We start from the raw sequence: 23,973 nt of genomic DNA, 5'->3' as shown, positions 1-23,973 counted from the left end.
ACAAACATTTAGGCTGGCCTGCCTACGATCATGTGATGAGCTCACAAATACTTGAAAGATTGGGACAAAGTCCCATTGGTGACCTCCTACGCCAGGCAAGGCTGCGTTGGCTGGGCCATGTAGCCTGTATGGCCAGGCAAGGCTGCGTTGGCTGGGCCATCTAGCCTGCATGCCCAGCCACCGCATGCCTAAACACCTTTTGTTCCGCCGGATCGAGGTCTCTAAACGGGCGCGGCACAGGCTAGAGAAGAGATGGAGTGATGTGCTACAGGACGATGTGCAGCTGAGTGGACTTGTCAATGACTGGTATCAGCGGTGTCAAGGTCGGTATCTGTGGAGGAGCCTCGTGAAGGACGCTACAGGCCAGTTGGAGGCAGTCGACCTCCAACAACGGAGGGCGGAGGAGCGACGCTCACAAGAACGAGCGGTGCACCGTGTGGCTAAAGCACAGCAAGTTAGCAGGGTACAGGGCATAGGTGGTGCATCTGCCAGTCATCTCAGTCGACTTGTGCCATCTGGGTCTGCCCCGTGACCTCCTGTCAGCAGGTGTTCGACACTTCACGTGGCCTCAAGGTGCACATAGCCTGCCACAAGCGTTGTGGTGACGTCACTGCCACTTAGTGGCAAATGGCGGTTCTTGTTCAGTCTATGTATGTATGTGTGAGTCGATATGTGTGTGTAACTGTGTGTTTGAGTCGATTTGTGTGTGTAACTACATGTCTCTCAAGTCGATGTCTGTGTGTGTGAGTCCATATGTGTTTGCGTGCGTGTAAGTCAGTGGGTTTCTATGTGTATAGGTCCATGTCTGTTTGTAAGTCCATGTGTGTGTCTGCCTTTTTCGCCCGGGCAACGCCGGGTACTAACCGCTAGTTCTCTATAAAAGTGTGACGTCGTTTGACTTCCGGTTCTTATTTTTAACATGATAAAATAATCTATTCTAAAAATAAAAGGTGACCTTAATACATTTAAGCAATCAAAAAGTTAATAATGAAAATTAATCAAAATTAGTGTTATAACAATTCTATTTAATTAAGTAGAACGTGTTGTTTATATTTATTTAAAGTTGTGCATTTTGATGTGACGTCACATTTCTCAAATCCCCCCTCGTCAAACATCGTCACAAATGTCTGACCCCCCTCTAGGTGCGTGACGTCATTGATGGACGGCCCCTAAGTAGTTTTCAGTTTTAAAGGCTTAATCTTGATTTAAAGGCATAGTTTAACAAGACAACACTTGCCACCATTCTCCAAACCCATTGGTGAAAAAGACCAACGTTTTTGTTTACATTATAATATAATGTGTGCGAGAGCCGGGGGCTTATGGGACCCTGGGGTCCCGTCATAAGGTTCATATAACGGATGTCACGCACACTGGAGAATCTTAGCAGCGTTCATTGAAGCGCTGTCGTTCCGACAGTCCTGTTCCTTCACCTGAAGGCTACTTGTGTTGTGGCCGAAACGTCGTGAGAATTTTATTTTATTATGTTTTATTTGTATTATTTCATTCTCATTCTACGTGACTTTACCGGAAGAACCAAGAAGATGAATCCCTGCAGTCACGAAAGCTTTAAATCGAAAAAGAAAACTAAATAACATTTTAAGATTAAAAACAATTTCAACAGGCAGCTAAGCTGCCGTAGACGACCCTGCATGAGAACAAAAAGAGAGCACAATCCCTTGCGCAACGGCCGCCCCCAAAAAAACATCGCGCGTGCAATGCGGCGGCGGCGGCCATATTTGTAAGGGGAATCCGACGGCCCACCGCTGGTGCCGCAAGGCTTGGTGACGTCACCGTCCCGATGGTCAGGTGACGGCGACCCCTCGCGCGGTTTCAAACCGCCGCCGGCTTTCCCTTCACCAAGATGGCGGCCGTGGCAGCGACTTTTTTGTTTGTGCCACTGCCGCCACAAGCCCCCCCCCCTCACACAACTGAGGTCGCAGCTGTCGCGGCGGGGTCGCTCGCGTGACGGCAGCCTCTCTCTCTCATTGTCTCCACCTGGCTAGAGAGTATCATTATCATCGATAACGGCGAGCGATCGTCGTTAAGGTCCACTACGGGTGGGGTTTTGTTGCCGTCTAGGTCTGCTTGCTGCTGGAGCTGTGATCGCAATGCTACGCGCGTGGTTGAGCGCGCGAGTCGCGTCTCGCCACGTGAGATGGAGAGGGGAGCCCAAGGTACGTTGGCCATTATGAACCTCTCTGTGTAAATCATGGTGTGTGTAATTCATGGTGTGTGTAATTCATAGTGTGTGTAATTCATGGTGTGTAATTCATGGTGTGTATGTGTGTAATTCATGGTGTGTGTAATTCATAGTGTGTGTAATTCATGGTGTGTAATTCATAGTGTGTGTAAATCATGGTGTGTGTAATTCATGGTGTGTGTAATTCATGGTGTGTGTAATTCATGGTGTGTAATTCATAGTGTGTGTAAATCATGGTGTGTGTAAATCATGGTGTGTAATTCATGGTGTGTGTAATTCATGGTGTGTAATTCATGGTGTGTAATTCATAGTGTGTGTAAATCATGGTGTGTGTAATTCATGGTGTGTGTAATTCATGGTGTGTGTAATTCATGGTGTGTGTAATTCATGGTGTGTAATTCATAGTGTGTGTAAATCATGGTGTGTGTAATTCATGGTGTGTGTAATTCATGGTGTGTGTAATTCATGGTGTGTGTAATTCATGGTGTGTAAATCATGGTGTGTAATTCATAGTGTGTGTAATTCATAGTGTGTGTAATTCATGGTGTGTGTGTAATTCATAGTGTGTTTAATTCATAGTGTGTGTGTGTAATTCATGGTGTGTGTAATTCATGGTGTGTAAATCATGGTGTGTAATTCATAGTGTGTGTAATTCATAGTGTGTGTAAATCATGGTGTGTGTGTAATTCATAGTGTGTGTAATTCTTGGTGTGTATGTGTGTAATTCATGGTGTGTATGTGTGTAATTCATGGTGTGTATGTGTGTAATTCATGGTGTGTATGTGTGTAATTCATGGTGTGTATGTGTGTAATTCATGGTGTGTATGTGTGTAATTCATGGTGTGTATGTGTGTAATTCATGGTGTATGTATTCACGGTGTGTGTAATTCACGGTGTGTGTAAATCATGGTGCGTGTATGTGTGTAATTAATGGAGTGTGTATGTGTGTAATGGTGTGTGTATGTGTGTAATTCACGGTGTGTGTGTAATTCACGGTGTGTGTGTAATTCATAGTCTGTGTAATTCATGGTGTGTGTGTGTAATTCATGGTGTGTGTGTAATTCACGGTGTAATTCACGGTGTGTGTGTAATTCATAGTCTGTGTAATTCATGGTGTGTGTATGTGTGTAATTCATGGTGTGTGGGTAATTCACGGTGTAATTCACGGTGTGTGTGTAAATCATGGTGCGTGTGTAATTCATAGTGTGTGTAATTCATGATGAGTGCCGAAGTGTGTATTTTGAATATCTTTTGCACCGTACGTAGCCCACCGTGCTAATTGGAGATTCAGATGCTAATCAGAGGTTCGGAAGTCATGTTGTTCGCTGGTTGGTGTGGTTGTAATGCAAAGTGTTCGGTGGTGTGTCTTTGGTGTTTGGTGTGTGCATGTGTGTACTTCAAGGTGTTTAGTTGTGCGTTTGTAATTCATGATATGAGTGTGTGTATGTATGTAGTTCATTATGCATTTGCAATTCTTGATGTGCGTGTATGTAAAACATGCTGTGTGATTGTGTCTGTAATTCGTGGCATATCTCTGTAGAAGCTCACTAACAATACTTGCCCCAACAGTCTTATGTTGGAAATTGTATGTGTAGTGTGTGCGATGCATGATATATTTTCATGTATATTTGTATTTATAAGTGTGAATCGGTGTGTCTTTCTGTCTGTATGTATGTTGCTACATTGGGAAGCACAAGTGTTGCATCTGACAGGCATCTCATTTGGTTAACCCATGACACAGCAGTAAGCAGTGGATTCATCATGGCCGATGAGGAATGATCCTTTGGATAGACTGGTGCCTGTAATAGGAGTGAATAATTTCCACCATTGGTTCCACTAATACAGATGAGCACTGCCCCCTTTACTCCAGGGAGACGCTTGAAATGTTGACATTGAATATACCGTGTAACCAAATATTACAATGGGTCGAGTGGTGGCACCGTGGTTAGCGCACTGTATTATGTATGTATGTATGTTGAACTTTTATTGCACCATACGCAGCCAACCGTGCTAATCGGAGATGCAGGGAAATCGGAGGTGTGGGGACCTGGTCACATGAGTTTGATTCCCGGTCAAGGCGAACATCAGTAGCGAATTACGTATAAACTGGTTCTGGGTCTCTCCTTCACTCAGCACTGACCAACGTGGTGAAGTATAGTCAATTGTGTTTAGTTTGTTGTCCTCCCCCGCACCTCCAATTAGCACAGTTGGCTACGTACGGTGTGAAGGAAGTTCAACATACAGCAATGTCTTGACAAAAGACTGAACATTCTACTTCTTAGTTTTATTTTACAGGAAACAGCCACCCCTTCGTCTCTCATAGTTTCCCAGCCTCGGCCAGTGCTGACAGGTGTCCGAGCCTGGCACGCGGTCACGCTCGTCCCTTTCAGTATAAACTTGCCAGTGGCAGAGCCGCAAGTCGGATTTTCGTGATTGCTCAAATTACCCGCAGTAATCTGGCAGGTCAAACCCGAATAGATCTTGTTAGAATGTAAAAATAGCCTTTCATCTCAAGACCGCATCAGGTAGCCCCCGCGTGTGTACGCACGTGCGTGCTCATGCGTGTGTGCCCCTATGTGAATCCGAAAACATGCTGGGCATTCCTTTGCATGAGGCCATGCAACCTAAATAGTTATTCATCAGCTTGGCATGCTTGATGTCCGTCACATATGAATATTATACATTCTTCCTTGTCTATCCCGAAATAATTCGGATTCTAAACGTTCATCCTCTTACCACAAACATGTCTCCTCTCAATGGTTCCTCCTCCCTACCTGAACGTTCTGTCTACCCCTCCCCCCGAAACGTTGACTTTCATTTCAGCGTTGCGTTTGCGCCCGTGCTAAACTCTCATCCTCTGGTGGCGGGGGATCTGGATGGGGATCCGGATCACACTCGGGATCGGGATGGGGCTGGTGGGGCTCGGGGTGGAGCGCCGGGTGGTGTAGCATAGGGTGGTGGTCATGGCTGCGGACCCGTTCGTTGGGAGCCATGGCGACGGTGCTGTTCAGCTGGGAGAGGAACAGCGTTGGAGACGATGAGATCACGCGGTGAGGTGGCGGAGCAGAGCGAACGGCAACGTCACCACAGACACAACCCGCGATCACAGGAACCACGGTGTCGCCACGATCAACCAGATAGAGAAATTCAACCACCACGAGCCACAGCCTCGATCACTACAACCACAGCACCAACCGTCATAGATACAGCATCAGAAACCACAGCCATGATCTGTAGCACCGCTGACTTGGACAGACTCGTCACAACCACCATCAACACAGCCTCATCTTATCTTAAAGGAATTTACATAGCACCTTAACCAAGGCGCTTTACAAAAAAATAACAATAGTACATACGAATATAATGGTGGAGATGAGGTCAATGAAATAGTTGAGAGGAAGCAATGGACAAATCTGTAATGCTTGAATTCGGTGAAAGCAAAATTGATGACAGTAAATTATGATGAATAGATTGAAGAAATGGGGAATGAGTGAATGCCATATAATGAGAATATGAAGAGGGAAAATTAACGGTGGCGGTTATGAGGGGGAGATGAAGGGGGGTGTTCGTGGGGTGAGCTAGGGAAATTAAGTGATTTTTGAGTGAGGAGTGGAAACTAGTGAGTGAAGGTGACTGCTTAATGTGGAGAGGGAAATTTGTTCCAGTGATGGGGGGCGAGAAGAGAAAAAGAGTGAACGTGTGGATTGAACACAAGGAGAAAGAGGAACAGAGTGAGCCAGGGACACAGCAAAGATTGAGAACGTAAAGGGTGAGAACGTGACACGTAGAAAGATACAAAAGTGGCAAGATGTGGTACCACAGCCTCTCCACAGCCTACACCTGTCACTATGTGTTCTCATTCTTATTGTTATTCTTGCTTGTCTGGGAAAGCATCACTGAGTCTCGAGACTCCTTTTCAGCAGGATCCAGCCAGGTCTTTGTAGTCCGGGGCGATGTTGCTGTGGGTAATCCCAATGGAGTAATTTGCAGGTGATTTTTCAGCATTGGGATGTTTGGCCCAATATCAGTTACATCGTGTGTGGTGTTTATTTTTTTCAGCTCTGGGAGGAAACCAGATAGCCTGGAGAACGTACAAACTCCACACAGTAACATGCCAGAGTCAGGAATCTAACCCAGAACCTTCTCAATATGCGGCACAAGTGTGACCACCCTGCGTGTCTCCCAGCTGCATCAGCCATTGCTGTCCCCATGTGTAACTCGCACTGCCTTAACGTCACCCCACCTTGTGTGCATCCACCCCTTTACCCATCCCCTAGGTGTGTGGTTGACCTGCAGACAGTGGAGCGACTTTCAGCATTGCCAGGGTCCGACGCGGATAATGAGGGCGACGATCACATGACCTTGCCCGGCTGGGAGCTCGTGACACAGAGACCCGGGTTTACACTGTGGAGACGACCGCTCAGCACCACCCACACTCAGCTGTATCAGTACAGAGGTGACAGCACACACAGCTGTATTAGTACAGATGTGACAGCATACTCAGCTATATCAGTACTTTTGTATATGTTGTGTAGTGGAAAAATTGTGAAAAAAAATGAAAACGTATGCAATCATGCACATTTATTAAATTATGCAAATTAGGCACAATTATTAAAATTAGGAAATGTGTGTGTGTAATGTTAATTGATGTTAATCGTAAGTGTAATGTGATCATTCGTATGTGTGATTAGATGAGTGTAAGATGTTACGTGAAAATGTATGTGTATGATGTGTATTATCTATGTGCGTGAGTTTAGGTGTATTATTGTGTGTGTGTTTGTATTATGATTAATAGGTGTGTCTGTAGTTATGTGTATTATTGGCTCTTTCATTGTCTAGGGGGTGTATTATGTGTGTGTGGTTATTTGTGATTGATGTGCGAGTGTGTGTGTGATGCTTGGCTTCGTTGTCTAGGGGTGTATTACTAATCGTGATAATACAGTGATTCTCGCTTTAACTTTTACTGATTATGATTCTCGCTTAAACATTTACTGATTATGATTTTATTGTAATTATGGCCGGTCTCAGGATTCAGATTTCACCACAGGATACAGTTTTTACAATTAAGATCATTTTGACTTAACTTTCGTGACTGCAAGAATTCATTTTCTTTGGTTCTTTCGGTAAAGTCACGAAGATAGAAAAAATAAAGATAAACATTAAAAAAACCACGACGCTTCGATCGCAACACAAGCGGTCGTCATCAGAAAAAGGTGGGTTAGCTTCTCAAGGCAAGCTGTTTCTCAAGGTTTAAAATGGGCGTGGCCTAAGTGTCAGCAGCATGGGCGGGGTAGCTAATGTTAATGTAAGGGATTAAAAACGGTGTCCGCCAGTAGCATGTAGGGCAGTAGCATGGGCGGGGTAGCTAATGTTAATGTAAGGGATTCAAAACAGTGTCCCCCAGCAGCTTGTAGGGCGGTGCTGCCGGGGAAATTACACACTCACACTGGTGGCGGTGGAGGTTGCTGCTAGAGGTGATGGTAGTGGTGGGTAGTGATGGTGCTGGTAGTGGGCTTCCACCAATAAGGGGCTACTGCTAGTGGTGATGGTAGTAGTGGGCAGTGATGGTCCTGGTGGTGGGCTTCCACCAATTAAAGGGCTGCCAGGTCTAAAATGGAAAATTACAGCCAGTTATGACTTAAACTGGTTGATAACGTCCTTCCAGTGATTGCTGAGTTTGTACACATCTTCTCGGTTGAAATTGTGTCTATGTATATATGGATGGCTTCATGAACGAATCTTTGTTGATAGCCGGTGGGTTTGCAAAGTACCTTCGTCTTAGAGAAATCAATTTCATGTGAGCCCACCGCATTAAAAAAATGATCAACCACGGCCGAGGTATTGGTCCTACCATGTTTCAGAACTGCCTTATGTTCACGAACCTGGTTCGAGACATGTCGCTTAGTTTCCCCAATGTAACTACTGCCACAGACAGCTTAGTTTGTAGATGCTGGGGTATTGCATATCAGGGATCTTGTCCTTCACAAATGAGATCAGATCACGAATTTTATGTACTGTGTTAAATCGGACCTGAACCTTGTGTTTGTTCATGATTTATGGAAATATTTTTGGTTACCCCTGCTATATATGGCAAGGTGATGGTTTTGATTGGATCCTCAGATGGCTCCTTCCTCACGGTTGGGGTGATGGTTTTGCGAATTGTGTAGTCAGAATATCCATTCACCTTGAGAGCTTGGTGTACGTGTTTGAGTTCACTGGTTAGGTGTTCATGGTCTGACCATGGTGATGGTGTGACGCCTATCTGAATGCAGTCACACCATCACCCCGCGCAGAAATCTGCTCTTATCAAGACGCTCATTCATCGAGCTAAGAAAGTGTGAGATGGTGACAGTCTGAGAAGTGAAATTCAACATGTTAAAGTACTGCAAATTAACGGTTACAATGATGCACAATTCAACAGGGCATTGCATGCCAAAACCAAATCAAATAACACAAGCATTGAAACTGCCCAAGTATTTAAAACGATCAAAATACCGTACATTGCGGGAGTAACTGAAAAACTAGCCAGAACATCCGAGTCAGATTTGGCACGGTACTTAAAATACAGAAATTAATATCTGGTACAAAAGATGTATTAGCGAAGCTATCAACAGAAGGTGTGTACAGGATTAACTGCACTTGTGGCAAATGTTATGTTGGGCAAACAGGACGAATGATCAGCACAAGACTAAAAGAACATCAGAGAAATATTAAATACTCTCAAATACAACTGTCAGCAGTAGCCAACAAGGACACTCAATTGATTTTGATAATGTTGAAGTTATGTGCAGAGCTAGCTACTACTGGCCAAGAATATTTAGAGAATCTATCGAAATTGAAAGAAATAAAAATAATTTTAACCGTTCTGATAGCGACCGACTTAGTGCTGCGTGGAAGCGAATCATCAAATAATACATTGTTTAAATGCATGCCTATATAGCGCACGATACTTCAATAGGGATTACCGTTGGTACGGCTATTTTAATACACAAAATGGACAGGAAGGACAAGATCAAAGGGCTCGCATGATGTGCATGCATAATGCACGTTGGCTCATTAATTCCCCCCCCCCCCCCACTTTGCGCAAGAGCACAGAAGTGTGGTCACAACATCTACGCCTCGATATAAGGAATGAAACAGGTGGACTTCTCCACAAATATTGCTGTCGCCTGATGAAGCTAGTTGTAATTACTGGCAAAACCTCGTACTCCGATTGTAAATGTTGTGGCTTGGCTCTCTCACACACCACACCGGTGTGCTGTACTAGTGACGAATTGGCCACGTTCTGTTTACGTGACAACCCTTACTAGTTGGCTGTGCCGGGTGGTGGCGGGTTTTAACGACACATTTACACATTTACGCGATCTAACTAAAAAAACCTCTATTATGAACTTTAATATCTAAAAACACTTTAATATGCAAACACTCTTATCATCAGAATTACCACAACAGTACACATGCAAATACCGTACTCATCGATCTGTACAAATTAAATCATCAATGGTCAAGTCTTATAGTTACGTTGTTAAACAGGGCAATAGAACAATAGGCTAACTTATCATGGTAACGCGACTATACACAACGATAGGGAAGCCCTTAAAAATGGCAATTTGAATATGGAAACGTGGGAAAGAAATGTGTGTCCAATGACAAAAGGGCATCAAGTATTTCATTGGTAAGAGTATAGGTTCGAAACGTAGATGCTTATCAAATGGCTAGTCGGACGTCAATGAATTATTGGTGAGATTATGCGATTAAAATAAATATTTCAAAACAATAGTATTCATGCGAGTGTGTAGACTTGGAAATTGATGCTTATCAATTGACTAGTAGAACGTCAATGAATTCGTTGGTGAGATTACAAGAAACAACCGACTAAAATACTTCTAGCGACCGTATTTATGTAACTTAAAGGACAGAACAATGCTTCTCCACGACCAGTTAATACTTAACACACCACATTGGAATGGCAACCCTATGCGAAACAAAACACCAGGGAACAACCTTATTCGTACCGATATGCATGTTGTGTCTGTGTGTGTTGGAGGGGCAGTCACCACGAGGTTCAATAATTATAGCGGGTAGTATGGTTTGAGTTCGTCTACTTACGATCTCTGCACATGGATTGTATTACCAACTGTGGCTCTGGGGTCCAGATGGAAGTGAGCAGCTTGTGTAGCCTGTTTCCTGTACCGAAAATCCCTCAGGTCCCCAGCAGGGGGCGTTGGGTCGGCGGGTGTGTGTCGGCACACGGCGTGTGGTCCACTCGGGCTGCGCGCCCGTCAGGCTCCTTCAACAGCTAGAGTAGCTGTCGAGTCGGCACGCTGGAAGGGGTCAATGGGTCAGAGTCAGTTTGCAGTGGTGCCTACGGTGGCCATGTCGCCAGATAGTGCTCGCAGCTCGTCCGCTGAGTGGCAGCACGTCACCCCCCTTGGCATCAGGCACGGTTGACCCTTGCAGACTGAGGAGCAGCTGGGAGAGACAGCGACCGTCGTGTCTTCCCCCCTTTTCCCGAGAGTCCTCCGGCAGTTTCCTGTACGTCTCGTACTCTGCTCAGTGAACACTCTCCAGATCTGGTTATCTCGTTCCGCGTCAGTCTCTGATCTGACCCTTAACTGTCCTTCACCTGTGGCTTGCCGAGGTACTGGGCACACTCATGAGTGGTGGCTGCCTTAAATCTCCCCTCGGAGAGGTTGACTTTGATCTGAGCACAATAGGAACGATCTTCACACTGTGATCATGTGTGAAGGCTGTATAAAGCAACCTCTTCACCGGGGGCAGTTTCGTGCACAGTACTCTCCCCCACATTGTATCGCAATGCCGCGAGTGCAAGCCTTAGCTTTGCAGTGACTCTCCCAATGACATGTATGAAATAGAAAAAAAAACCTTCCCGTGATACGTAGTCTGCCAGTGCAGAGCTCCCTACTATTGCCAGTCACGAGAGTAAGTCCCAGAGTCTGACTGGAGCAGATCTAGTTTGTGTGGTTTGGCTTCCTCCTTATGTCCGATATTTTCCCGACTTTTGCTTCCTTGGGTCAGCTGTTGCCATTTTTTATTTATTCTCACAAAGGCTCAGATGTTCCTTTGATTTTGCATCTTGGCTCGTCATTAGTTAGTTGCTGTCCTTTTGTTATGGCTGCCTGGACATCCTGAGCCAGTGATTGTCACCTCGGCCATACTTCCTCCTTCGGAGGTCATCTCAAGGCTTGTGGACACAGATGTTGTTAATTGCCCTTAAGTGTGGGGTGTCTGTAGCCTTGTTTATTGAGAAACGGACTTCCTCCCTCTTTAAATCGGCTCACCCTTAGAAATGAATTCCTGCTGCAGCATGTAATGACAGCCACTGGGAAGACAGAGGCGGTTGGGCAGGCTCTGGTTATACCCCTGGAATACATATTATTTTGATCGTGGAGAATTGACATAGTTCACATTGTATATCTTCTGAATGATCCTTTGGTTCACTACTTCAATGCAAAACTTCTATAATTAGTTATCAATTGTATATGCCTACCCAGATCTCATGGCACTCATGTATAGATAGGTGGGTCTTAATAAAGCATGCAACTAGTTGTATTCAAAACTTCTTGGGCTACATCATCATATAACAATACATTCTATCAAGTTAACGTTTAATCCCATGATGTTTGAAAATATTTCTATGAGGTGGTGTTCAATCCAACTCTACAATTGTACTTTCCCAAGTCAAAGCTTGTGAATAATTAACCTCCAGATGTCTTTTTTGTGTGGGGGCGAGGCGGGGGGGCGGGTGCTCCTTTGGCCTATGTTGTCTCGAGGGAGGAGTTCACAGGCCTCCATTACTGCGTTGTTTTAGATCTCGCTAAATCCAGACATATGAAAAAACTATTGTTAAAAATAGGCAATATCACTCTTAATATTTTTTTGGAAAAGTCGTATATATAACAGTACAGAGGTGCCAACACACACAGCTGTAACAGTACAGAGGTGACAGCACCAGCAGCCATACCAGTACTGACAGTACACACAGCGATACTAGTAGTGGTGGTTTAATTTCTCTATTGGTCTCTATGTTAAGTCTATGAGTCTTTGTGTCAGTTGTTGGTGACCAGGCTCAGACCATTAATTCACTGCACTTGAAAATCTGCTTTAATCACAGGCAGTGGCTGAAACCTGGATTTGAATCCAAGATATCAGGTAGTTACCAGCTCAGCACTGACCTCCAAGTCACCCGTCCCACTACAAACCCAGGAGCGTATTCCCTATATAGATACTAGTACTGACAACACACAGATGTTTCAGTACAGAGGTGACAGCACACAGCTATAACAGTAGAGACGTGACAGCACACACACACCTGTATGAATACAGCCAAACTTTACTCACAGTATAACCTTCAACCACAGAATCAGGAAAGATTCACTTGTGCTCATAGTGCACCTAGCCTGGCATGTGTAGCATGTGTTAATGCGTATGTTGTGTGTGTGTTTCAGTGTACGGGACTTACACAGACATCTCACCTCAGCAATTTTTAAATGTGCAGGTAACATACGCGCACACACGTGCACACAGTTCTGTGTTAACCATTAAGTCTGTCTAGCTACGTGTGCAACAGTCCATGTGTGCACGTGCGTTTGTGTGTGGGGAGCGGTGGCACAGCAGTTAGCGGGGTTCGCTACAAACCCGGCAACCCAAGTTCGATTCCCGCTCATGACCAACAGTGACGATTATCTTAACCGGTCCTGTGCCTCCTCCTCTAGGTCGATCACATTTGTATAGTTTTAATGACATCCGGCACGAGTTTGAGGTGCATCTTACTTTCCCGGACCATCTTATAATACAGAGGTTAAAGTTTAAGGTTCAAATCTGAGCAGTGGCCTGTGATTACTGTAGTAGACCAGGTTCTCAAATGAAGTAAGTTAATTATTTTCAGGCTGCTTCCGGAAAAAATTAAATCCAAAAGCAGTGCGTTGTGTTAAATTTAGTTTGACGCTTGATTTGTCTAAATTCCAGATTGATTTAACTGTATAGTGACAATCTCATAGCAGTGTGTGTCTGTGTGTGCATGTACAGCCACTGCTTGCACTCGAGGGGAGCGGTAATGTAATGGTTAGCGCGCTGCGCTACGAACCTGACCACCAGAGTTCAATTCCTGCTTCGGGGCAACATCATTTTACAGTTATCTGAACCAGTCCTAGGCTTCCCCTAGGTAGACTCAGCCTCAGTTGAGTGCCTGGTAAAATTTATAAACATAAAGTAATAATAGGGTTTTTCCCATTTTTTCTGGCAACAAAACTGAAACCTTTTTACAAGGATTCATGTCTGCATTAACCACAATACCTGCAGTCAAAATGCAAAAAAAAACATACTATGATAATATATGCATTTTTTTTAGCTCTTTCGGTAAAGTCACGTTGAAGGGAAACAACACAATAATAAAATATATTTAAAACAATAAAAATTCTCACGACGTTTCGACCATAACACAAACGGTCGTCATCAAAATATATGCATTGTCCTTGAAACTGATTGGTCCACACCAAGGGACAGCTTTCTGTTGAGCGTCGACCCAATTGGTGCTCGACAAGATGACGCCAATAGGCGTATGCCTTTGTAAAAAGGTTTTAGTTTTGTTGCTGAAAAAAGGGGAAAACCCCTATTACATTTTGGTACTGGCAAAGGAGGTCTAATGATTTATAAACATCGTCACTAGGGAGACATTCGGCCTGACGTGGTGCTGGCTATCCACCCCCTACTGTGCCATGCCTGCCTTCATAGATACTCGCTTACAGTACTTGCCCCAGCAGTCTGTTAAGGCTATACGGGGGATCTTTGTGTTAGCTTGTGTGTGTGTACGTGTCCCACAGCTGGACATCGAGTATAGGAAGAGATGGGATCAGCTGGTCATCAGACTCGACCTCATCGATCACGACGAATCCACGGGGTCAGAGGTCATCCACTGGGTCACGCACTTCCCGGTACACAATGGCACCTTTTTTTCTCCCCCCCTCCACAGTTTTTTCCACAATTCTGTCGGTGTCACAGAGTAGCCACGGCCCTCCTTCCTAGACAATGGCCCATGGAAGCAGATCTCATAGAACTACCTCTCAGATCCCTTCAAGTGACCTTTGATTCACACAAGAGAGGACTGCAATTTTCCAGCCCGCTTTGCCACATGAGGGCAATGTTCGTCTCACGATAGACAAACCAATATTTTATTCCTCAGAGCTGGAATTCAGAACTAAATTTAGTGGTGGTTTAATTTCTCTATTGGTATCTATGTTAAGTCTATGAGTCTTTGTGTCAGTTGTTGGTGACCAGGCTCAGAACATTAACTCACTGCACTTGACAATCTGCTTTAATCACAGGCAGTGGCTGAAACCTGGATTTGAATCCAAGATATCAGGTAGTTACCAGCTCAGCACTGACCTCCAAGTCACCCGTCCCACTACAAACCCAGGAGCGTATTCCCTATATAGATGGTGGCTGATTGCAGCTTTGTCAGAATCAAAAAACGTATTCATACTGGAGGAATCCAAAGAGCTATAAAGCTCTTTTTCACAGATGTCCAGTAGGGGCGGGTAAGAACGCTACAAGAACAAATTACAAAAACATGCCATTAAATACAACTTGTGTGGACGTATGCAAAATGTGCATGTGTGTTGTACCCTCAAAGTGCACCTATCCTGGCACAATGGCAGCTGTTATTCTTGCGTGGGGAGCAACAGTACAATGGTTAGCATATTGCGCTTTGAAACCGAAGCCCTAAGTTTGGTTTCCGGCCTTGGCTAACATCAGTCGCACTTGGCATCTAAACCAGTCCTGAACTTCTCCTAGGTTGACTCGGCCTTAAATGAGCACCTGGTATTGCTGCATAAACAGCACCAGGAGACAAAGGTGGTGGTGGCCACACACGTGTCAGTCTGAATAGGGGCTCGATAACAGCGCTTTCCCCAATAATATGTAAGGCTATGTCAGAGATATTTGTCTCCATCTATGTGTGACTAAATCACCCAGATCAGATCTCAGAAGCTAAGCAGGTTTGAGGCTGGATAGGGCTTGGATGGGCCACCCCCATGCACAAAACAAAGTGCTGGAGGGTGGTCGGGGGCTACATGGTGAGCAGCAAATTCCATTGTTGTACTGTACTCCTGTGCTGCCACATCTATGCTTTCCGCCTTCACCGGTCCGCACAGAGCAGAATTGTCCACCAACCCCCATGACCCACGCGGTATGGGTAGGCACTCACCCAGCAGTGGATTGACAGCAGGGCTGCGCACGTGTGTTTGTTTATGTGTGCATGTGCGTGCACTGCAGTACCCCCTGTACGCACGTGATTACGTCTACGTACGTCGCCACTGGCTTGATGAAAAGAACAACATCATGGTGCTCGTGTCGAGGTGAGCATGGGTGGCGCCGGCACACCGCAGCGCACCGCACCTTAACACACCTCACTATACCGCAGAAAACCACCCTATACCGCAGCTCAATGCACCACACTGCTGCACACCATCAGTACAATCCACCTACCACGTTACGTGACGTAAAAAGACCATCACGTCGTACTACAGCACGCTGCATAAGCCAAGCCATACCTCACCATGCAAAGCGACACCACCAATCCTGTAACAACACTGGGGGTGTATTTGTGTGTGTATTTGTGTGTGTGTATGAGTGTGTGTATATGTGGGACCGGTAGTGCAGTGGTTTGCGCACTGCGCTATGAACCCGGCTACCCGAGTTTGCTCACAACCAATAACAGTGGCGTTTATTTGAATCTGTCTTGGGCCTCCCCTAGGTCGACCCAGCCTTAAATGAGTACCTGATAGGATGTTTAACATGAGCACTGGTGAGACAAAGGCGGCCGGGCGCGGTGCTGACTTCCCACCTCTTCGTGTAACGTGCCTGCCTTAATAGGTGCTCTCTAACAGCACTTGCCTCAACAGCCTGTTAAGTCTACATGGGGGATCTGTGTGTGTGTGTGTACCCGTGTGTGCGTGCAGGTCGGTGGATCACCCTGACATGCCAGAGTCTTCCAAATTCGTGCGCGTACGGTCATACCATTCCCAGATGGTCGTACGCGCGCACAGCTCCTTCCAGGAGGTAAATGGGAGTCAACCACCTCTAACCACATATTTTTAGTTCTTTTGGTAAAGTCAAGTAGATAGAAAACAAAAATCAAAATTAAAAGCAAAAAACCCACGACGTTTCGATCGCAACACAAGCGGTCTTCTTTTCTCTCCACCTGAAGAAGACCGCTTGTGTTGCGATCGAAACGTCGTGGGTGTTTTGCTTTTTTGATTTTAGTTTTCTATCTACGTGACTTTACCAAAAGAACCAAGAATATGAATTCCTGCAGTCACGAAAGTTTTAAGTCTAAATTTAACCTCTAACCACCTTTACATACTTCCAATCATTTCCAAACACCACTCAACTACCTCTTACCACTTCCACCCACCTCCAAACCATCTCTTATTAACCTTCGACGACCTCCAACCACCTCTCAGTAACCAGACACACAACCTCCAATCACCTTTAAATCACCCCCCAAGCACTTACTAAGCACCTCTCAACCAATTCCAACTATCTCTTAATCACCAGACACCATCCACAACCACCTCTCAACCACCATACACCATCCACTCCAGCCACCACACCACCCACAACGACTGTTAAGACACTAACTACAACTATAAACTCCCAATCAATTTCTATTTACTACGTGTGAACGGTGGCACAGTGGTTAGCACACTAAGCTACAAACCTGGCTACCCATTATCGTTTCCAGGCTACGCCTAATCACCAGTGGCAAGCGATACTATAACTGTTCCTGGACTTCCCCCTCAATTGACTCAGCCTTAAATGAATACGTAGCAGAGTGTGTAAACACATCAGCCTTGGTGGTTCTGGCCACACCACAACCTTGTGCGCCCTGCCGGCCTTTATAGGTGCTTGTCGCTAACAGCACTTGCCCTGAAAATCTGTGTCGACTACACAGGGCATAAATTTTGATTTAAAGCTTTCGTGACTGCAGTAATTCATATTCTTAGTTCTTTTGGTAAAGTCACGTTGAAGGGAAACAACAAAATAATAAAATATATATAAAACAATAAAAATTCTCACGACGTTTCGACCTAACACAAACGGTCGTCTTCAACACACCTGAAGACGACCGTTTGTGTTATGGTCGAAACGTCGTGAGAATTTTTATTGTTTTATATATTTTATTATTTTGTTGTTTCCCTTCAACATGACTTTACCGAAAGAACTAAGAATACACAGGGCATGTTTATGTGAATGTGTGCATGTGTGTGCGTGTCTCAGAGAGGATTTGACTACTTGCTCACGTACCAGGACGACCCACAGACCGTGTTTCCCCGTTCCTGCATCAGCTGGATGGTGTCGAGTGGTGAGTTCATGGCCATACCTCGTGCAGTGTCTCTGACGTGACACCCAAACCCAGGGCTTGAACCTAGAAGCTCGGCAGTTCTTGGTGTCTCTTACATGGCCTTTATAAACCATCTGAGAGAGATGCACACATCCAGAGCAATTGCTTGAACCCAGGATTTTCTCAGTGCCTAATGTACCTGACTTGGCTATTATGTGTTCTCTGAGAGAGATATTGAGAGACACCAAACCTAGCATTGAACCCAGGACCTCAGTGTCTCCAATCTGGCCATTGTGAACACCCTGAGAGACTTGGATACCCAGACCTGGGGCTTAACTGTCATGTCACCATCTGGAACACAGCCATTCTAAAACCCCTGAGGGAGAGCGAGACAGATATACCCAGACCCAGAGCTTGAACCCAGGTACTCAGCACGACTGGATCACTATCCCCGACACAGCCATTATAAACTAAAAACCTTTTATTTTACTAGGTAAGGAAGCCCACTGAGCTATATAGCGACCTGGTGACAAATGATAACTTAACGTAGTGACTTATGCATACCTGTCAACCCCTTATCAGTGCCTTGCTTATTACAGAACAATTCAGATCTTATTGGTCACCCCGTGCCCTTACAAATCTCAACGTTCATCCTAGAAAGTCCCATCACAAGGGAGAAACACAAATAAATACACATAATTTAGTTTTGTCCGTATTGGAACGGCTGTATGCTGTATGGACCTGAAAACTCAATTTCCCTGTCAACCAATATGGGTAAACCGTATGGGTTAACAGGTATGCTTATGTGGAAATGTATAGCAGCCAAATGTTCTAAACGCACGTTTTTAAATGTGGAGGGAAAAAACCGGAGGACCCGGAGAAAAATCCACACCAACACGGAGAGAGAGACACCACAAACTCCAAATATACAGCAGGGGTTGGGATCGAACCCATGATCTCCTGTATACCAGGCATGGGAGTTAACATCTCGTCACCGTGGGACCCCATTATGAACCTCCATCGTGTGCGCGTCTCCTCCCCGCGCACGTGCCAGGCATGCCGGACTTCCTGGAGAAGCTGCACCTGGCGGCGCTCAAGTCGCAGGACCACGGCGTCCGGGTGTCCGACGCGGCCACCACCCCCCCCCACCCGGAGCCCAGTGGCCACGCCAACGGCAGCGTTTACGCGTGACCCCTGACCCCCGGGAGAGAAGGGGGTAGTGAGGAGGTTGGTTTGATAAATTTAGATTGTTTTTCACCCGCTGAGTTTTCTTTTTTCGGGAATGAGTTTTGGCCCATTTTGGGGTAATTAAATTTTGTAAATAGTGACACGGATCGGAGAGACACATGGAGGAACACGGTGCCATGTGGAGGGGCTCCACTCCATTAAAATAGCACGTAGAGCCACAGCCAACGCCCTCCCACATAGAGCTACCACCATAGCCTCTGCTTGATGTCACGTGGAGCCACCTTCACAGCCTTCACTCCCACATAGAGCCAACACCACAGCCTCCACTCCATGTCAAATGGAGTCAAGACCACAGCTTTCACTGCATATCACATGGAGCCACCACCACAGCGTCCATTCCCACATTGAGCCACCTTCACAGCATACATGCACCGCAAGAGCAAATAAATTAGGAGAGCTCACAGTCAAAATAAAAAAAAAATCCTAAATGTACAGGGTGTCAATTTGAAGACAATGGTCGGGTATATATACGTACCAAGTGGCTTATGGAATAAGCTGATGGTTTGACACTCGCACAAAACTAAACTCAGCATCACCACCGTCCCAGTGTGGATGGAGAAGTCAGCTCGTCCATGTATGTCCGACACCACCATGGTTTTTCATGGGCATATCTCTGTTATGAAGGATGGACACGTGATTTATATCTGAATTACTAATCCAAGCGATTTATGCTTAAATGGGCATTGAGGCATTGGTGCTCTTCTATTAACAGCTCTGAGCCACATTACTATGGTGGGGACGAGTCTATCCATAGCACAACCGCTGTGGACTTCCCTCCTCCCCATACTGGTTACTCATTTTATCAACCCCGGAGATAAGTAAACCAGGCACAGAGTCACTGACCCCTGGACGAGTGAGGAGCGGATGATAATGATGATAGAACCAGTGCACGGGTAAAAATATATATTTTTTTTCCTCAAGCCCGGTTAATCTGCAGCCCACATCATCCGTCCACAGATAGATAAACAAGAGCTAGCTGTGCTTTGTGGTTGATAACAAGCATTGGAACTGTCAATTGTGGCAGGAGACTATCGGGGCTGTACACTGCTGATGATCCTAACCACGGTGGAACAGCTGGCGGTGACATTTCAGTCACCAATTGGCTTTGTCTATTACACCAGGCTGGTGTGCGTATGCATAGAGCCTTGGTGGTGCTTGCATGGTATTGTGGGTATTACTCATAATACTTTAAAAATAATATAGCAGGATAATTAAATTGGAGGTTATGAATATAACTTGCCAAAAACATTGTTGTAGATGTAATAAAGAGGAGAACGTACAGGAGGGAGGCACATGTGCAGGGTTGGTACACGTGCGCAGGGTGGGGCACGTGCGCAGGGTGGGGCACGTGTGCAGGGTTGGGGAGGGCAGTCACTCCGAGAGGGGCATTGGAGTGGCACCCAGAGGTCAGCGACCAAGGTAAAGACCGCAAGGCAGATGGTGGTGGTGCTTGCAGTGATGACACTGAAATAGCTGTGGGATCTAGCAGACGGGACGGCTGATACAGCCGCTTGTGCTAATGGTTGCTGATGTGTGAACACGTGTCTGCACGGTTTGACTTGTGTTAATGTATTATTTAATCTTTAAAAAAATAATTTGGCTTGGCCATATTCAACTTGGGCTATTGGAGGTCACATTGTGAGATGTATGAACTTCCGTGTTTTGGAACGCTTACAGAAAAGCAGTGCCCTGACTTGTGTTGGGATGGTCCCAGAAGGTGATATCGCAGAACTACATCTGAAGTCACGCCAAGAGGCCTTCTTATCCACACTTTTTATATGTCTGGCAAGTAATGTTTGTCGCATGTCAAAGCCAACTTTTTTTATCTCGCAGCTGTATTTTAGCCAAATTATTAAAAAAAAACTCAATATGGAGGTGGGGGGAGGTGTTCGTGCAGTGATTGGTGACTACGTTGAGACCATCAACTTGTTACATTTGAAAACCCAGTTTAATCAAATCAGTCTACGCGAGTCATTGGGTCTCAAAGCTTATATGATCTCTATTTGAATCCATGGGTCTCTGTCAGATGTAGGTGGCCATGCTGAGACAACCGACTTGCTACACTTGAGAACGCATTTCAATCACAATTGGGTGGTTAAAACCAGGATTCAAAACCAGGATCTCGGCGTTGCTGGCATTGTGTTTCCAACAGGAATTACGAACCCGCTGAGCCACCCATCCACTACTCCCCTTATGTGTTTGATAAAAATATCCATGCGGTCAAATGGATTGCTGCTGTTTCAGGCAGGGAGCCGACTTCCGCTTGAGGTTAAATTAATTTGAAATGAAATGCAATTATGTGATTAGCATGCATTGATTAATATATTACCTGCAAAATTGATGCAGGTGTTTATATGAGAAACGCTCGTGTTTGGTCAACTTTACATGCTTTTTGTCGCGAGCGTCGGGTATTTTTCGGGCCAATGTTGGGTTAACTGCTCGAGTTTATCTGGTGGGTTAGTATGAGAGATATGAGTTAGGGGTTAGTGCGAAGTAGGGTGCCTCTGTGTTTAGGTCTGTGTTAGTATTGGGGTTAATGTTACTATTAGGGTTATAAGTTACTATTTAGAGGTTAGGGTTAAATTTATGAGTTTATCTTTGCGTTAGAATTTCCATTAGGAGTTAGGGTGAGTGTTATTGTAAGGGTCAGAGTTAGTATTAAGATTGGTACTATGCATGAATTAGACCTTTAGGCCGATCATATCAGCTTGAGTTTGAGATGGAGCTATATAGTTAGGTATCCATGTTAGGGGCTATCATCACTGTTTGGGTTGGAGTTGAGCGTTAACTTTAGGTTTGGACTCAAATCCAAACCCATATTTGATCAAAATAAAATCCCTTAACTATCCGTGCACAGCCGCTATCGGTTGCGATGCCACAGTGAACCCTCCATAAAGACTCGAATATTTTACACTGTAGGGTCGCGGATTTTGCTTCGGGTTATATCTTTGCACTATTTTGGCGTGTAGCGTTGATTAAACAACTAAGGTGGTTTGCATTGGTCAGCTATAGAGCCTCTTATAATAAGTAAAGTTGTCCGTGTGTGTGCGCATTACGTTACAGATGAGCAGGAAATTATCATCTGAATCCTATTTTATAACGGGCACTTTGCAAATCCATTGCTGGATGACGACCCTTCCACGCTGCGCGAGTCGTTTGGATTATTTGCCCACAATTCTCTATCCTGGTCAGTGCCGGTTGGTGGGAGTGAAAGCGGTGGAAGTACCCACACTTTACCCCACCACACACAGGACCTGGCGATCGACGAACTCGCAGTGTCCCCATTTACACGGATTTTGGCAAAACCATTCGCGTTTTTAGACACGGTTTTGAATAGCTACCTGCACTGAGGGGCCATCCATTTGGCCTGTGCGCATGGAGGGGGATTTACCCAAATTTTACGCTTGCGTATGGGGGGTCTAATGACAATGTACGTACGCATAGGAAACGGGGGGGGGGGGGGGGTGAAGCCTCGATAATTTGTCTACATTGGCCTTCAAATGAGTTATATAGTCCGGCGGTGGACTATCTCTTTGCTTAAACACGTTAATATTACTAATCATTGATCATTTCTGCGTGGATTAAATATCGGCCATTCTATAGGATTGGGGGGGGGGGGGGTACGTCAAGCGTACGCACACAGGTTGGGGGGGGGGGGAGGTCAAGTTTTGACAGATTTTTGCGTACGTACTAAATGGCCCATGATCACCATCTCGTGAAGCCGACGATCCTACGTGTGGCTGGTCCCTGCCATATAACCGTGGACATTTTCACTTCTTGCCGCTGCTCTCTAGCCTTGTGCTCTTTTTCGCCGCTTCCAGATTTTACGCCGAGCTGTGTAGAGCGCGAGGCCAAACCATTGTAATAATAAACCAGAAATAAACTCGGTAAAAACCACACACGTCATGTTCTCACTGCCCTCGGGCAGACGAGCCTCACTGATCGCGTCAGGCGTGGGAGCGTAACTCCGAAATAGCAGCATCGACCTTCCAGCGACAACCCCTGGAATCCCTCGCAAAGCTCCTGAGCGAGCCCCCCTTCCTCGGAATCCTTTCCTGGCCCCAAGCTCCCAAGTGAGCCCCCATTTTTTTAGTTCCACCTGGCAGTCCGTGACATTGTACAGGGTGGTCCAGATGTCTTATGCCCCCCCCCCCCCATTTTGTTCTCTGAAACGTAATATTATTTAAGTAAGACTTAAAACAGAAATGAATGTGCAAAGGAAAAAAATAGGGGGGCAAATGAGGGGTCACGAGACATCTGGACCACCGTGTACAACACTGTCCTCGCACAGCTAAATAATGGACATCCCTTCACAAGAGAATGGTTCTCGTGTAACAGGGGTCGGCAACCAAAATAAGCATTTTTTTCGAATTCGGTACAAAAAATGTTTCAAGAGCCACAATGGACGTGAATACGAGACGGTCCCTAATAAATAACGTCATGAAGAGCCGCAGGTTGCCGACCCCGGTGTACTGACAAAGGAGCCGAATGGATCTACATGCGGTCTCTAAATAAAACTTTGGATTTTACCAGGGAAGGCCGCCTGAGCTGTACAGCTCTTTTTCACAAGCAAACTGACCACATGGTAGCTCGACGAAGTGGCGTATATGAAAACGTATAGCGGTCAAATACTCTAAAACGCGTGTTGATTTTAAATGTGAAGTGAAAACCCACCCGACTGCGGGGAGAACATGCAAACTCAAAATATAAAGCAGGCGTCAGGGTTGGGATCGAGCCCACGACCTCCTACATACCAGGCGAGGGAGTTGACATCTCGCCACCGTGGCGCGCCCACTTGGTTAAAAACTGTAAATGTATATTACACAGCGTGTGACCAAATAAACCAGAAAGCGTACATTATCCGAAAATAAGCAGAGTTGAGCCTGTATCGTGCTTGGATACGCGACCACCACGCGTGACAACTCGGTGGACAGCAAATGGCAATGCAGAAACATCCATTGTTACGTGTACACACTCCCGCGTCTGTTGCTCCCCCGGCTTTGGCAGTCGGCGTGGTGAAGCATGGTCAAATAACCCCCACGACCCGCACGGCGTCGGTGGGGAACGCCGTCAAGCAGGATCCAGCAGTGGATTAATAAAGAGGGGCTGTGCATGCAAGTGTACTCACATCCACGCATACTCACAAGGATGTGTACTGCAC

At 45.6% G+C, this 23,973-nt stretch overlaps 1 protein-coding gene across 1 annotated transcript; it reads left to right on the top strand.

Annotated features, from left to right (window-relative positions):
• Positions 1-1,891: 1,891 nt before the first annotated feature.
• Positions 1,892-22,709, top strand: STARD7 (StAR related lipid transfer domain containing 7). The gene is made up of 9 exons (XM_032958408.2): positions 1,892-2,174; positions 5,024-5,250; positions 6,478-6,656; positions 12,670-12,719; positions 14,044-14,154; positions 15,494-15,576; positions 16,180-16,279; positions 17,501-17,585; positions 18,619-22,709. The coding sequence occupies exons 1-9, from the start codon at positions 2,109-2,111 to the stop codon at positions 18,753-18,755; spliced, it is 1,038 nt and encodes a 345-aa protein (XP_032814299.2). The 5' UTR covers positions 1,892-2,108; the 3' UTR covers positions 18,756-22,709.
• The last annotated feature ends 1,264 nt before the right edge of the window (positions 22,710-23,973 follow it).

Source organism: Petromyzon marinus, chromosome 21, assembly GCF_048934315.1.
Source record: "Petromyzon marinus isolate PM22_M1 ecotype Great Lakes invasive population chromosome 21, UKy_Petmar_22M1.pri1.0, whole genome shotgun sequence".
Lineage (NCBI taxonomy): Eukaryota > Metazoa > Chordata > Hyperoartia > Petromyzontiformes > Petromyzontidae > Petromyzon > Petromyzon marinus.
Note: the sequence above shows the minus strand (reverse complement) of the source record. Positions and strands in the feature narration are given on the sequence as shown.